Genomic DNA, 14665 nt, shown 5'->3' on the forward strand with positions numbered 1-14665 from the left:
GTGTGTGTGTGTGGTGTGTGGTGTGGTGTGTGTGTGCATGCTGTGGTGTGTGGTGTGTGTATGTGTGAGTGTGTGTGTGTGTATGTGTGTGGGGTGTGTGTGTGTGTGTGTGTGTGCATGCAGTGGTATACATGCACTTGTACACACACACACAATGCAAATAATTCTGATGAAGAGATCTTTCAAGTATGACAATGATAGTAATCTTAAAGGAATACTTTTCTTTCAACACAGTGGTAAAGCACCTGGTTGGTACAGGCTAGCACACTCACCGTGAACACCTTTTCCGGGGTCCCCTTAGCTCTCATGTTTGTATCATGGACTTGCTTGAGAATCATCCAGGCTTCATCATGTTTGCCCATCTGGAAAACCCAAAAATAGAGACATGAAGCGTCATGACTGCCGGTGCCTCCTTTTCACTGGGATGGAAAGCCCTCCACCCCTAAATAGTGTGTTGGGTCTGAAGGATCTGACATGGACCCATTAGCCGCCGGTGAGACCTATGAGAGCCTACAGCAAGTCTCCAGTCTGCATTGAAAGGATAACTAGGTTTTGGCTCCAAGGGGTAAATGCCACACATTATTATCACTACAAAACTGAATGGATCATGGAGCAGGAGTCATGTTCCTCACGGACGAGGTGAAACAAAAAGTAATGTGTTATGAGTGAGGTCCTGGGTACCACCCTAAGTAGGCGCTGCCCTGCAGAGTGTGGCCTTATCCAGAAAGAAGGCTGCTGCAGATGGAATTAGTTAGCATCATTTCATGTTGGAGTGGAGTCGATCCCCAATCCTGTATGACTGGCAGCACCCTTGTGAAGAAAGGGAAAGGGACACCCTTGCCTGCAGGTGTCAGAGGGATGCCAGAACTTCTGGGACCTTTATTTTGTGCTTCTCATTTATGGAACTGTGAGACAAACTTGTTGTCATCAGCCTCTGGCACAGGCAAATGTACAGGCAAAGATTGCATTTAAACTGCCGGATGTATGTGATTAAGTGGGGTGCAAGAGAGAATTAAATGGGGATCATTCTTGCAATGGTCAATGACAAGGCTGATCTAGGGATGGAGGCTGTGTGAGACTGAGTCCCATCACCCACTGCCAGCTCCCACTTTCTGACTACTGTAGGCACAAGAACCCCCAGAGTAGGAAGGTCCCCAGCTGCTTTCTAGTGAGTGGAGGCCCTACAGAGCTAAGAGTCCTGGAGGCCCTGGGATAGTGACAAGATTTAACAAAGACTTCACTGTGGCCATACAAAACCCAGCATACATGAAAATACCATGGGTCTCCTATTCAGGACCTCTGTGAGGAGACAGTGCCATAAGGCAAGCCAGGGCCTATAACTCAGTACCCTCCAAGCCTGAGGGAGGGTCCCTGCCTACTGCACCATGAGCCCCAATCCATAACCTGCCACCATCACCAAGAGGAAGGGAGCCAGATTTAGTGACAGGCAAGGTCATCAAAGAAGGAGAGTGTGCAGCAAGCCCGGAGGAGAGGACACCCAGCTGGGGACTGAGTGAACTAGGCCAGGACTCCAGTGGCTGGTAAAGACTCACCTCCAACAGGAACCTGGGGCTTTCTGGCATGAACTTCAGAGCCACCATGGACACAGTGGCGGGCAGAGCACAGACGATGACAAACACTCTCCAGCTGTGGAAGTGGTAATTAGTCCCCATGCTGAAGCCCCAGCCTAGAAAGAAGCAGAAGGGTTATAGACTAGGCTTTCCCACTGCAGACGAGGTGGGAGAACCGGCGCTCAAGCTCAAGGACACGCCAGCCTTTTACAAGAAGCTGCTGAAAAAATGCAGATGCCCTGTTTGTACCAGAGCTTCTCAGTTACGAGTCTGGGAGTCTGTATATTAGCAAACGCTGAGCTCTGGGCCTGCCTGACATTTACAGAGCCTTATATAAATGTATACTAGAAAAACAGCATCCTCAGTCAAACGTGGGAGTACATGCTTATAATCTCAGTATTCAGGTGGCTGAGACAGGAGGATGACTGTAAGTCAGGATGAAACTTTGTCTAAAAGAAAAAGAAATAACTGTCTTACTTTTGCCTTTATCTCTCTGCTCCCCCAGGGTCTCATATATAGCCCACCTTGGCCTGGAACTTGTCAATCAAGGGCCATCTTAAACATTATCTAAAATATTTATCTTTATTTTATGCATGTAAGTGTTTTGCCTGTGTGTATGTATATGCATCATGTGTATGTCTAGTACATAAAGAGCCCATAGGAAGAACAACAACAATATCAACCAACCAGGCCTCCTGCCCAGAGCTCCCAGGGACTAAACCACCAACAAAAGAGGGCCCCATGGCTCCAGCCACATATGCAACAGAGGATGGCCTTGTCAGGCATCAATGGGAGGAGAGGCTCTTGGTAGATATCCCAGTGTAAGGGAATCCCAGGGTGGGGAGGTGGGAATGTGTGGATGGGTAGAACACTCTCATAGAAGCAGGGGGAGGGAGGTGGGATAGGAGTTTCTGGGTTGGGGACCGGGAAAGGGGATGATATTTGAAATGTAAATAAAGAAAATATCCAATAAAAGAAAAGAAAAAGAGCTCAGCAGAGATTATCAGATACCCTGGAAGTGGAGTTATGGATGGTTGTTGGCAACCATTTATTGGTGCTGAGAATAGAACCCCAGTCATCTACAAGACCCATAAATTCTTGTAACCATTGGGCTGTCTTTCCAGCCCTAACCACACATTTCTTATCTTCCTGCCTCTGCCTCCCACATCATGGGATTATAGGCAGGCACCACCTTACTCAGTTTATGTGGTGCTGGAGATAAATTCAGGACCTAGTGCATGCTGGACAAACAATGTGTGAATGCAGCTGCATCCTCAGCCCTGTATAGACCTTTCATTTTTAGTGAACAAACTGCTAACTAGAGACGTTCTACTGCCATACGTCCACAAGCAATGGCCTAGAAGGCACTCTCACTGGGTACTCTTCTCTTCTTTCTACTCAGTAAGTGCCCTCCTGCAAAATGGAAGAAAGACCCAAGACTGCCATGGTGAAAGGGGATGCTCCTATCTCAATCACAGGCATTCAGTGGGATTGACTGCCCAAAGCATGATCTTGTTTAGAAGGATCTGAGGAATCCAAGCGACACATCCCAGAGGAGGCATCATGGTGGCTCAGGGGTCAGTGTTCCTTCTTACTCAGGTCAAAGAACAATACCAACTCCAGGGTACTGCAGCAAGCAGGCTTCATGACCACACGTTGGAAAGTATCACAGATCCTGACATGACTGAATATGTTTCTAAAAGCAAATGTTCTTCCCCACTCAAGTAAATCTTACCACCAATGAAAGAGTATGTGACTAAGCTCTATGAGTTGTTGTTTTGCAAAGTGTTACTAAATTCTTTTTCTGAGCTTACATTGAGAAAGCACTTTAAGACTTTGTTAGTGTAGACTCATACATAGCATGAAGTGATGGATTCGTCATGACATTTTCATCCCAGCATGCCATGTGCTCTGTCTGTATTCACATCCTATTATTCTGTATCTGCCTCCTTCTTATAGTACCCTTTGTCTTCCCAGATTGTCCCCTTCTACTTCAATGTCATCCATAGTTAAATCTGGGCTATACACATGAAAGAAAACATAAGATATTTGTCTTGCAACTCCTGGTTTATTTTTTACCTATGATAATCTCCAATTCTATTCATTTTCTTGCAAATGACTTAATTCTGTTCTTCATGGCCAAACAAATCTTATTCTTTCTATATCTACACCACATTTGCTTTATTCACAATCTGTTGATGGACATACAAGTTGGGTCCATATCTTAACTATTGTAAACCATGCTATGGTAAACACAGATGTGTACCTAGCTCTTCAGTATCATAGCGTAGATTTCTTTGGGTATACAACTAGGAATGGCATACCTAAATTGTAGCAGAGCCTTAGTTTTATTTTGTTTTCGTTGCTTTGGGCACTGTCAGTTGTGATTGCCGTAGTGGCTGTGCAAGTTTACCCACGCATTAACTTTGACTGTTCTCATGGATAGCCCAACTCGCCTCTTTTAAGGAGTACACACAATGGTAAGATCTTGGGGTTTTGTAGTCAAGTAGGTCAGAGTTCAAATCCTGAGTATATCATTATCTCAACGGGTCTTCACAGCTGCAGAATGCAGCTAATGGTCCCCTACAAACTTGCTATGCCTGCCCTTTCCTGGAAACCCATAATGACTCACCTGCTTCAAGTCGGGACTCGACACTTTTAGAAGTAACTACTTGGCATTTAGTGTAAGAGCTGCTGAATAAAATCGATGAGTTACTTTTGAAAAGCAAAGAGTTACAATACCTCTCAGGGCTTATCTGAAAACAACCCAATCAGTATTTTAATAGATAAAACCTAAGAAATAAATGCACTCACTCTTAGCATTTAGAAGACAGTAACTACCTGGATACAAAACTTCTAGTTCTTTAGTTTAAAAAACCCAACCAAACAAAAACCACTTTATGGCTAGCTCAGGTGGTGGGAAGCTTACACCTTGCAATTTCTGATTTCTCATCACGCTTCAACTTGTGTTTCCACAGTTGACCTCTAACCCACATCCATGCCTCCAGACACTTCCTACTGCACATACAACTGAGCAACAGTAGCAAATCAGGAATCCAGGGGGTGAGATGTGGCCCCTTGAGAGGCCACTCATCCCTCATCCAGTGTGCTCCATCAGAACCAACCCTCTTTTCCTTTTCACACAGCTTGGTCGTCCCTGTCTCACTGGGGTTGGTTGATTGATTCCTTTTCATTTTAATTTAAAAACCCTTATTTCCTCCTGGGAGTAATACTAGTCAAGGAAAAATAAAACCATAGCATTATTTACACATTCTTAGCTTAGGTCCAAACACAGTTCTGGCATCCTTAGACGCCAAGTTGGTCAAAACGTCCCAAGGAGTCAAACTCAAATGGATGACCAGGAAAAAGGGACCAACACCAATATATTTAGAAGATATCCTGCATCAGAAAGATGTTTTCTTTTTGATAATATGAGTAAAATACCTAATATCCATCATTCCCTCATGCTTCTGTGGCTTTTCTGGTGATTTCAGACATTTGCATTACTGCGTTCATTAGGCACATCTTTGGGACCTTAAATTGAACAAAATTAAATGGTGAACTGCCTCCAAATATCTGGAACAACGTTAATTCAGAGGCATGGACTGCTCTGCTAGCTGAGCTTTCGGCTTGCCCTACTTTTCTCTGTCAGGATTTCACAAACATCTGGTGCGGCTGACTACAATAAGACCCGTTATTCCATCGTATACCCACTTGATTTTAGTGTTTGGTGGGCTGTCCCAATGAGTTCACAGAAGAAGGAGGAGGAGGAGGAGGAGGAAGAGGAGGAGGAGGATTCTGAGTTCTGCCACTTTCTTTCTCTGAATCAGTTGCCCAAATTTCTGGAGCCAGGACTCCCATGATTCCCTCTTGCAAAAGCAACTAAATGGATTATTAAGTAATTGCTCTTGCTGTATTCTGATTCTGCTGAATCATGTCTAGAATAGTTGTCCTCCAAGCAAATGCCCACTTTGATTAAACCGCTACTTCTAAATTAGAATATAAAAGTCACAGATTTCATACAGGCATAAGAATAAAGAAAGTTCCTATCCATTTGGGGTAAAATATTTAGCCACAAGCACTACCGTCAGCCAGGAGTGACCAGACAGAAACCATGTGGTCCCTCCACATGGCCTTTCATTTTGGTCTCGTCTGCTCCCCACCATTTAGTACATGCCTGTAATCCCAACAAGTTAACACAGAAGTAGGAGGGCTGCCACAAGTTCAAGGACAACCAAGGCCACAACATGAAATCCTGGCTTAAAAAGCAAAGTCAAAAAAGAAACTATGCATTCAGGAGGGTGTGTGTGTGTGTGTGTGTGTGTGTGTGTGTGTGTGTGTGTGTGTGTGTGTTTAGGTAAGGTTTATAAACTAATGCAGGTGGTAGTGATTCCTGTGACTCTTCTCTCCTCTTACATCACCCATTTCCACCCTTCCTGCCCCACTTCACCCACTGTGCTGCAGGCACATGGCATGGATCATCCTGTGCTCGCTTCCATGGGTGAAGAAAGACGTACTTTCTAACCCAGCCAGGACCTGCATCTTCCAAGTAAGTGGTGCCTGGTTGAGGTGAGAGCCTGTTTTAGGCTGATCCAACCAGAGGAAGTCATGGCCTCGCTGCTTGCTGTCTGAGGTGAAGAAGACAGGCTTCCTTTGTACCTGTGCCCTGTAAACAGGGTTGCCATGCCTACTGCTTCCAGGAGGAAAGCTAGCGCCATTAATATCATCATCTAGAAAATATTCTCAGGATGGTTTGCACCCTGGGAATCACTGTGCTTCGGGCTGGCGGGGAGTCTAAGGTGAATTCTTTTCACTTCTTTTCCCTGTTTTGGAAGAGATAGAAGTATGGCTGTATGGCTTCTATGTATGTAATTTGATATCGAAAGTCATTTTTTTTTTCTTCGAGACAGGATTTCTCTGTATAGCCCTGGCTGTCCTAGAACTCACTTTGTAGACCAGGCTGGCCTCGAACTCAGAAATCTGCCTGCCTCTGCCTCCCAAATGCTGGGATTAAAGGAGTGTGCCACCATGCCCGGCTTTCTAAAGTCATTTTAAAAACTGCCTACTGACAGAATTGCCAGGAAACTCTAAAATGGGGTGGCAGGTCCTCATACGGCACAACTCGGACTTTACTCAGATTTATTCAGAAGAAATATTCATCTATTTTTACCCAGATTTGTCCTCACCAAAAAATGCTTTTCAGTAAGTTCATGTAAATGTGGAAATAGTTTTATCGTGCTAACACTTTTGGACCAGTTAACAGAGGAAGTCGTCGTATAGGAAGAATGGTGGCACCCAGCCTGTGGATCCTGCTCCCCTAACCGGGCCACCTTGTCTGGTCTCAGTGGGAGAGGATGTGCCTAGTCCTGCAGGGACTTGATATGTCAGGATGGGTTGGAACCCAGGGTCAGCATCCCCCTTCTCAGAGGAGATGGGGAGGGGAGGGGGGAGTTGTGTGAGGGAGGACTGGGAGGAGAGGGAGACGGGGATCAGGATGTAAAGTGAGTAAATAAATTAACTAATGGAAAATATTTTTTAAAGAATAAATGCACCATGCCCGGCTTTCTAAAGTCATTTTAAAAACTGCCTACTGACAGAATTGCCAGGAAACTCTTTTCTTCCCTAGACCTTTCTGTGTTGAAAGCACAGAAGAAAACTTTCTGTGTTTCTAATGATATAAAATCTAGTTGGTTCTCAAATATTAAAAATTAACAACTACCTGATGGTCACAACCCCCTTTCTTCTATTTTCTAGATTCCCAGCTGGCTTGTGTTTCCCAGCATTCATTGCAGTAGCATTTGTTCTGCTACAGAGATGTGGACAAATGAATGTAAGTGGAAATCATAAGCTCCATTTCCTGCCCTTTAAAAACCAGCATAGGGTCAGGCATGGTTGTATACATCTTTAATCCTAGCACTCAAGAGGTAGAGGCAGGCAGATGTCTGTGAGTTCCATGCCAGCTTGGGCTACAAAGAGAGATCCCGGGATAGCCAGCACTACAGAGAGAAACCCTGTCTCGATTAAAAACCTGCACAGAACTGCCCATGCTCTTTCTCAAGTGAAAGACAATGAAAAGCCAGTTTTCACATCCCTGTGAGAGAACACCTAACAGAAACAAGGGAGATCAGTTTCATTCTGACTCACAGTTTAGAACCCATAGTATGTGGCAGAGAAGGCATAGTAGGGACAGTCCACAGCTGTGGCAGCCACAGTATAAGATGGCTGGTCATATAGACAGCTGGGAAGCACGGGCCTCAAGCCAGAGCTAGGGCCATAATTTCCTGGCCTACTCCATGGACCTCCATCTACAATGTTATTCCAGGAAATGGAATCAACCTACATGTCCATCAATATGTGAATGGATAAAGACAGTGTGTAACATATATACAATAGCAGTTATATATTCATAAAGAAAAAATTGTGGTATTTGTAGGGAAAAGGAAAGGGAGGCTATAAATCACTATGTTAAGTGAAATAAGCCAGAAGGACAAAGAATTCATGTTTTCTCTTACAAGGTATGAATATATATCCTGAAAACATATACATATAAGTAACAGTATATGAACTTAAAAGATTCTATTTATGTATTTAGAAATGCACAAATCCATTCACACACACATACGTGACAACAATTAAAGAAACAGAGGCCATGAATTTGAGAGACAGTGTGGACATAAAAGAGTTTAGAAGAGGAAAGAAAGTGGGAAATGATGTAATTATATGATAATATGAAAAATTAAAATATAATAGAAAAGGAAAGAACTGTGACTACGGAAAAGAAAAATATATGTATGTGTGTGTATGCTTATATATTTGTGTGCTTGTATGTGTATGTGCATGTATGCGTTTATGTATGTGTGCAGATCATGAGAAAGGAAGAAAAGATGGTGGGGAGCTATAAAGAGCAATGATCTACAGGTGGTAAGAAATTGGAGCGGTTGCACTAACTAGGGGGAGAGAGCAAGCCAATCAGAGGAAGAGGTCCAAGGGCAGGGCAATCAATAAGAACCAAGTGTAATGAAACATAAGACTGAAGATGCCACCACGAAATCCATTGTTTTGTATGTAACTTGAAACGTAAAAATAGAAAGAAAGTGTAAAGTGCACAAGCAGTGGAATATACCTGGAGGAACACCAGGTTTCTATCCCTACCCCAGCTCTGGTGCACCCCCTAGGGTAAGCCAGCCACATCTCACGATTTTTGTCCCATTAGCCATCTATAAAACAGGCCTCCCAAAGCCCACTCATTGAAGTGAAGAGGGCCAGAGGGAATGAAGGCTGTGTAAGTAGAGAACTGAGCCTTGCAGGTTGTCCTTCACAAGTACTTACATGAGAACACACACCGAGACATAGGTAAAAGAAAATTTAAAGGAAAAGGAGAGAAAGAAACAGGTGGAGGAGGAGAAAATAGTTTTAAAAGGAGAGGGGAAGAGGTGACATTATTTCTAAATTATGTTTAATTTCTCTGTAACATTCTAAATTCTTTTTTTTTTAAGTCACAGAAACTGTTTACAAGATAGGAAATAAGGTTGGGAGCTGGTATTTATTTGATGTGGTTGCCATAGAAACAGAGAACCTGGAACTGTCTTAAGTCTGTGGCTCACCATAGTGTGGAATGATGCTCCAGGCCATGGCAGATGCATAGATGCCTCCAGTCATCCAGAAGATGCCCAGCCAGCTAAGATGCTCACCACGTTTCTCTCGTGATAAGAACTCAGAAAAGTAGGCAAAAACAATTGGCAGGGAGCCCCCAATCCTGAAGAGAGAAAACACCAGAAAGATATCATCAAGTCATAAACTTAAAAATGTCATAACAGAAGCCAAATTGCCTTCTACTGTACATTTGTGCTCTGTATGAAAAGCTCATTAATTAAGTAGACCAGCAATGAGGCTTTCCCTACATTTAAAAAGCAATCTTGGGTTGTTTTGGCTTTTAAAAAGTTATTGCATTTATTTGTTTTTTGTTTATTTGTTTATTTTCATGTGTGCATATACACACAAGACATGGTACAGTCCATGGGCATTAGATGACAGCTTGTGGGAGTTAGTTGTCCACTTCCACACTGTACATTCTGGGGACTGAACTCAGGCCATCAAGCTCGGTAGGAAAAACTCCTACCCACTGAACCATCTTGTCTGCCCTTAACTTTAATATAGTATCTTTAAAGTCAAGCAACAACATTCAATCCAAATGCTTTGTGAGGTATCAGATGGAGCTAGAGGGCCAGAGGTGAGAGACTCGTGGTGGGGAGAGCCAGTACATACCCTATGCCTGAGATGAGTCTGCAGAAGAGGAAGGCTCCATATCCCTGCACAAAGGAGGAGAGTGAGGCAAAGGAGGCATTGATGGCCAATGACATGCTGAGGACCTTCTTCCTTCCCAGTTTATCAGCCAGGCCGCCCAAGATGAAGGCCCCTGCCATCATTCCTAGGTAGACTATCAGCCCTATGAAGAAGAAAAGACATTAGAGAGCATTAATTACCTTCTCCTCCACCCTTGGGCTTTGTAGTGAACTAACCCAAGACTATGAGCATTGGTATCCAATGATAATTTTCCCTATTCTAAAAATCCTGTGTCAACCATATTAAAATGGTGGATGGACCAAGACCCCCATGGAAAATCAGAGACTATCCAAAGGTGATTTTCTGCATATGCTATTGCAACCAAATAATAAGCTCACCAGCTTTACAAGCAGACACATCAACACAGATCAACTAAAATTAGGACTATCACCCCATTCTAAAGACTACTGTTTGAGTCTCACAAGCCACACATGAGTAAATGCTGTAATTTTGCATTTAAACAAAGAAAGCATACTTTAAAGGCCCTCATATGAAATGTGATATTCAAAGAGAGAATCTTCAGGGTACCCTGTGTGGGAAACACTGCATAGGATGAAAATAATGTAAATGACAAACATCAATTGGCAACAGTATTGATTGACTTACCCACACTCGGGAGCAACATTTTTCAAGCCACAGCATTTGGACGTCTTGGGGAAATGTAGTTATATAATCTATAACGATGTATAATGAGCCCAAGTTTACTCCTCTGCACGTGGGTATGCAGGGTCCCCACACTGTCCTACCCCTGTTGTACTTTATTGGCATCTTAAGGACAAATCCACCATTGAGCTGGAGAGAAGTCTCCATACATAAAAGCACTGGCTGCTCTTCCAGAGGACCTGGGTTCAACTCCCAGCACCCACAGAGCAGCTCACAACCACCTGTAAGCTCCAGTTCCAGACAACCCAATATCCTCTTCTGGCTGCCTCAGGCAGCAGACCTACACTTGCTGCACATACATACATGCCAGGAAAACACCCATAGACATTGAATAACTTTAAATACATACATGTGTGTGTGTGTGTGTGTGTGTGTGTGTGTGTGTGTGTGTGTGTGTATTTTCAAAGAACAAATCACAAATAAATTTGTGGTTTTATTTCTAGGTCATGATTCTGTTTTACTGGTTTTTCATTTCTGTGCCAGTACAATTCTGTCTTGATCTTTATAGTTGTGAAGCATATATGAAGGTAGGTAGTGTGATAACACCAACTTTGTCCTTTTATCTTGAGATTTCTTTGGTGAGCCAGTGTCTTGTGTTCCATACAGATTTTATATTTTTTTCTAACACTGAGAAAAATGTCGTTGGAATTTTGATAAGGATTGCATGACGGATCATTTTAGTTAGCATGAGCACTTAACAGTATCATCTCTTCCAATCCACGGGCAATAAATATCTTCCCATTTATTTGTATGCTCTTCAATGTTCATCTTTAGTGGTTTTTATAGTTCTTAGTGTGTGACTCTTTTATTTCCTTGCTTAAATGTATTCTGAAGTGTTTGTTGATACTATTGTAAATGGCACTGGTTTTAATCTCTTTTTGCTCAGATAGCTCATTTCTCACATATAGAAACAGGACTGATTTCTGCATGTGTATTTCCCATGCCACAACTTAACTGAATTTGTTTGTTAGCTCTAAGATGTTGTTTTTATGGTATGTAGGGGGTTTTGGCTATAGGGTCACACCATCTGCAAACAGACACTTTGGCTTCTTCCTAATTTCGATTGCCTTCCTTTCACTTTCTTCCCTGAATGCTCTGATTTGATATCCCAGAACTGAGTGCAAATTAAGGACCTTGCCCCTGATCTCACTAGAAAAATGTTTACTATAAAGCACATTACCAGCTCTGGGCTTGTCACTCACAACCATATCCATGGTGGTGCACACTCCTTTTTCACCTGATTTGCTGTGAGTTTTCCATCATTGTGCTGGATAGTTTTATGTCAGCTTAACGCAAGCTATAGTCATCTTCGAGAAGGAAGCCCCAGTTGAGAAAGTGCCTCCGTAAGATTGGGCTGTAAGCTCACAAACCTATCCAGTACTTCATTAATTAGTGATTGATGTGAAAAAATCTAGATCACTGTGGATGGTGCCACCCTGAGCTAGCGGTCCTTGTTTCTTTAAGAAAGCAAGCTGAACAAGCCTGGGGATCAAGCTCGTAATCAGTACCCCTCCATAGGCTCTGTATCAGCTGCTGCCTCCAGGTTCCTGCCCTATGTGAGTTCCTGTCCTGACTTTCTTCAGTGACTGACTGTGGTTGTGGAAGCATAAGCCAAATAAACTATTTCCTCTTCAAGTTGCTTTTGGTCATGGCATTGTATCATAGCCATAGAAACTCTAAGACACATATATTGAACTGTGTTTGCATAACATGATCATGTTATATGATCTTCCACATTTGCATTCATACTTGATTTGATAATGATTTGGTAATACATTGTTGAGAATGTTTGTATCATGGCTCTTCAGGGATATTGAAGTTCTTTGGCTTTGAGAGTGTCTGTGCGCTGGTCTTTGCAGGCGGTTGAGGGGATTATTGAGGGGGTTGAGGGTAACATGGTTTTAGTATCACAGTGATGTTGGCTTTATAAAAGGGAGTTTGGAGATGCTTAAAATTGGGGAAAAGAGTTTAAGGAAATTTGCCATTAATTCTTCTTCAGCTGTTTGGTAGGGCTCACTAGAGAAGACCTCAAGTCTGATGTTTTGTGGTGTTGACATGTGCTTGATTAGTAACTCAGTCTCTGCTAACTTTTAGTCTCTTCTGACTTCCTGTTTCTTGTGGTTTGGTTTTAGCAGTATGTTTCTATGGATTTATCTGCTCTTCTTCATCTAATCTGTTGACATCCACTTGTTCACAGCAGTCTGTTAGTATCTTTTATATATCTGTGGCATTAGTTACAATGTCTCATCTTCCATTTCTGGTTATGAGTCTCCTCTGTGATTCCTTAGATCAGCTAAAAGTTTATCAGTCTTGTCTATCTTTGAAAAAACTGAGCCTACACCTATTCTACCTTAGTGCCACTTGTAGATACATATTGGATAGATTTCTTGTCTCCATATTAGTTTATTATTCTTAATTACTCATTTCCAGAACAACCTGCTAAGTGTGAAATGGTCCCTTCATCTCAAGGAAATAAATAATAAAATATATGATCATCACCAGTGACAAAATCTGAAAAATGTATGTGTCAGGTGTTAAAACACAGACAAGGATTCTCAGTGTGGGAAGACTTCCAAGAAAGATATCTTCTGCTCTTCTTGAAGTAGACATTAAAGTCTGTGCCTAGGGCTGAGGAAATGGCTCAGTGATCAAATATTTTTCATACAAGAGTAAGTATCTGAGTTCACATAGCCAAAAAACACATAAACTCACACGTTAGTAAACCTAGATGAAGGACAAGGAGGGGGAATCTCAGAAGCTCGCAGGCCAGCTAGGCTGCCATGGGCAATGAAACAAAAAGACCCTATTTCAAACAAGGTGGAAGTCCAGCCTGTCTTCTGACCTTCATTCATACACAGTGCAGCATGCGGATGCCTGTATACACATACCTGCAGTCATATATCTGAATGCACACACATCTATATATCTACACACATCATACACACACAAAACAGTGACCAGTGACATGTGCAGATCCAGGAAGGTGAAAAAGAAAGTCTGATATGTAGTTAGGAGTACTGGAATGTAGTTGAGAGTAAGTGGAGTGTTATTAAGGCAGAGGTACCTGATAAGGGATGAGGCTAAAGTGTAAGACAAATCATAAATAGCTGTGTTTATATATGTGATAGAGAGGGAGCGTGAGTTCCTATATCTCTAATATGATCTAAGGTGGCCCTGCTGGCCCTGAAACAAGACTTTGAATAGCAAAAGGATTGACTTCCTTTTGGCTCAACCAGGACACTAACCTCAGAACCCAGAGATGTCGTTCACCTAATAAATGGTTTTACTAAAAAGCTCTTGCCTTGTGGGGGTCTTAGCTACCTCATTCATAAAATGGTTTCTGAATTCCAAGCCATCTTCCTATGCTTTAAAAAAAAAAAAAGAACTACAAATCACGAAAGATGAGGTTCTGTAGACTTCTCACCTAGAAAGAAGCTCATCAGGTGAAAAACAAGCCTTACAAGATGGTTTAGCAGGAAAAGGGTGCTTGCTGCCAAGCCTGATGACCTGAATTCAAGGAAAGAACTAAGTTCCCAAAGTTGGCCTCTGAATTGCACATCTGTACCATGGCACAACACACAGATAGATAGATAGATAGATAGATAGATAGATAGATAGATAGATAGATAGATAGATAGATAGATAGATGATAGATAGAAAAAAGCCTAAACAAAGATGTCTAATTAAAATGCTGAGAAACTGAAGATATGGGCACAGGGGGAAAATTCCTGAATAGAACAGCAATGGCTTGTGCTGTAAGATGGAGAATCGACAAATGGAACCTCATAAAATTGCAAAGCTTCTGTAAGGCAAAAGACACTGTCAATAAGACAAAAAGGCCACCAACAGATTGGGAAAGGATCTTTATCCTAAATCAGATAGGGGACTAATATCCAATATATAGAGAGAACTCAAGAAGGTAGACTCCAGAAAATCAAATAACCCCATTAAAAAATGGGGCTCAGAGCTAAACAAAGAATTCTCACCTGAGGAATACTGAATGGCTGAGAAGCACCTGAAAAAAATGTTCAACATCCTTAATCATCAGGGAAATGCAAATCAAAACAACCCTGAGATTCCACCTCACA

At 42.3% G+C, this 14665-nt stretch overlaps 1 protein-coding gene across 7 annotated transcripts in view; it reads right to left on the reverse strand.

Moving 5' to 3' along the window:
- Positions 1-14665, reverse strand: part of Sv2b (synaptic vesicle glycoprotein 2B) — a 180006-nt gene that overhangs the window by 30337 nt on the left and 135004 nt on the right. For all 7 annotated transcript variants that reach the window (XM_021167119.2, XM_029479857.1, XM_021167118.2 and 4 more), the window contains 4 exons: positions 9837-10017; positions 9176-9327; positions 1554-1687; positions 273-362 (listed from right to left, as the gene is read on the reverse strand). In XM_021167119.2, coding sequence (XP_021022778.1) covers positions 273-362; positions 1554-1687; positions 9176-9327; positions 9837-10017 — 557 coding nt within the window. The remainder of the gene's footprint in view (positions 1-272; positions 363-1553; positions 1688-9175; positions 9328-9836; positions 10018-14665) is intronic.

Source organism: Mus caroli, chromosome 7, assembly GCF_900094665.2.
Source record: "Mus caroli chromosome 7, CAROLI_EIJ_v1.1, whole genome shotgun sequence".
In the NCBI taxonomy this organism is placed as follows: domain Eukaryota; kingdom Metazoa; phylum Chordata; class Mammalia; order Rodentia; family Muridae; genus Mus; species Mus caroli.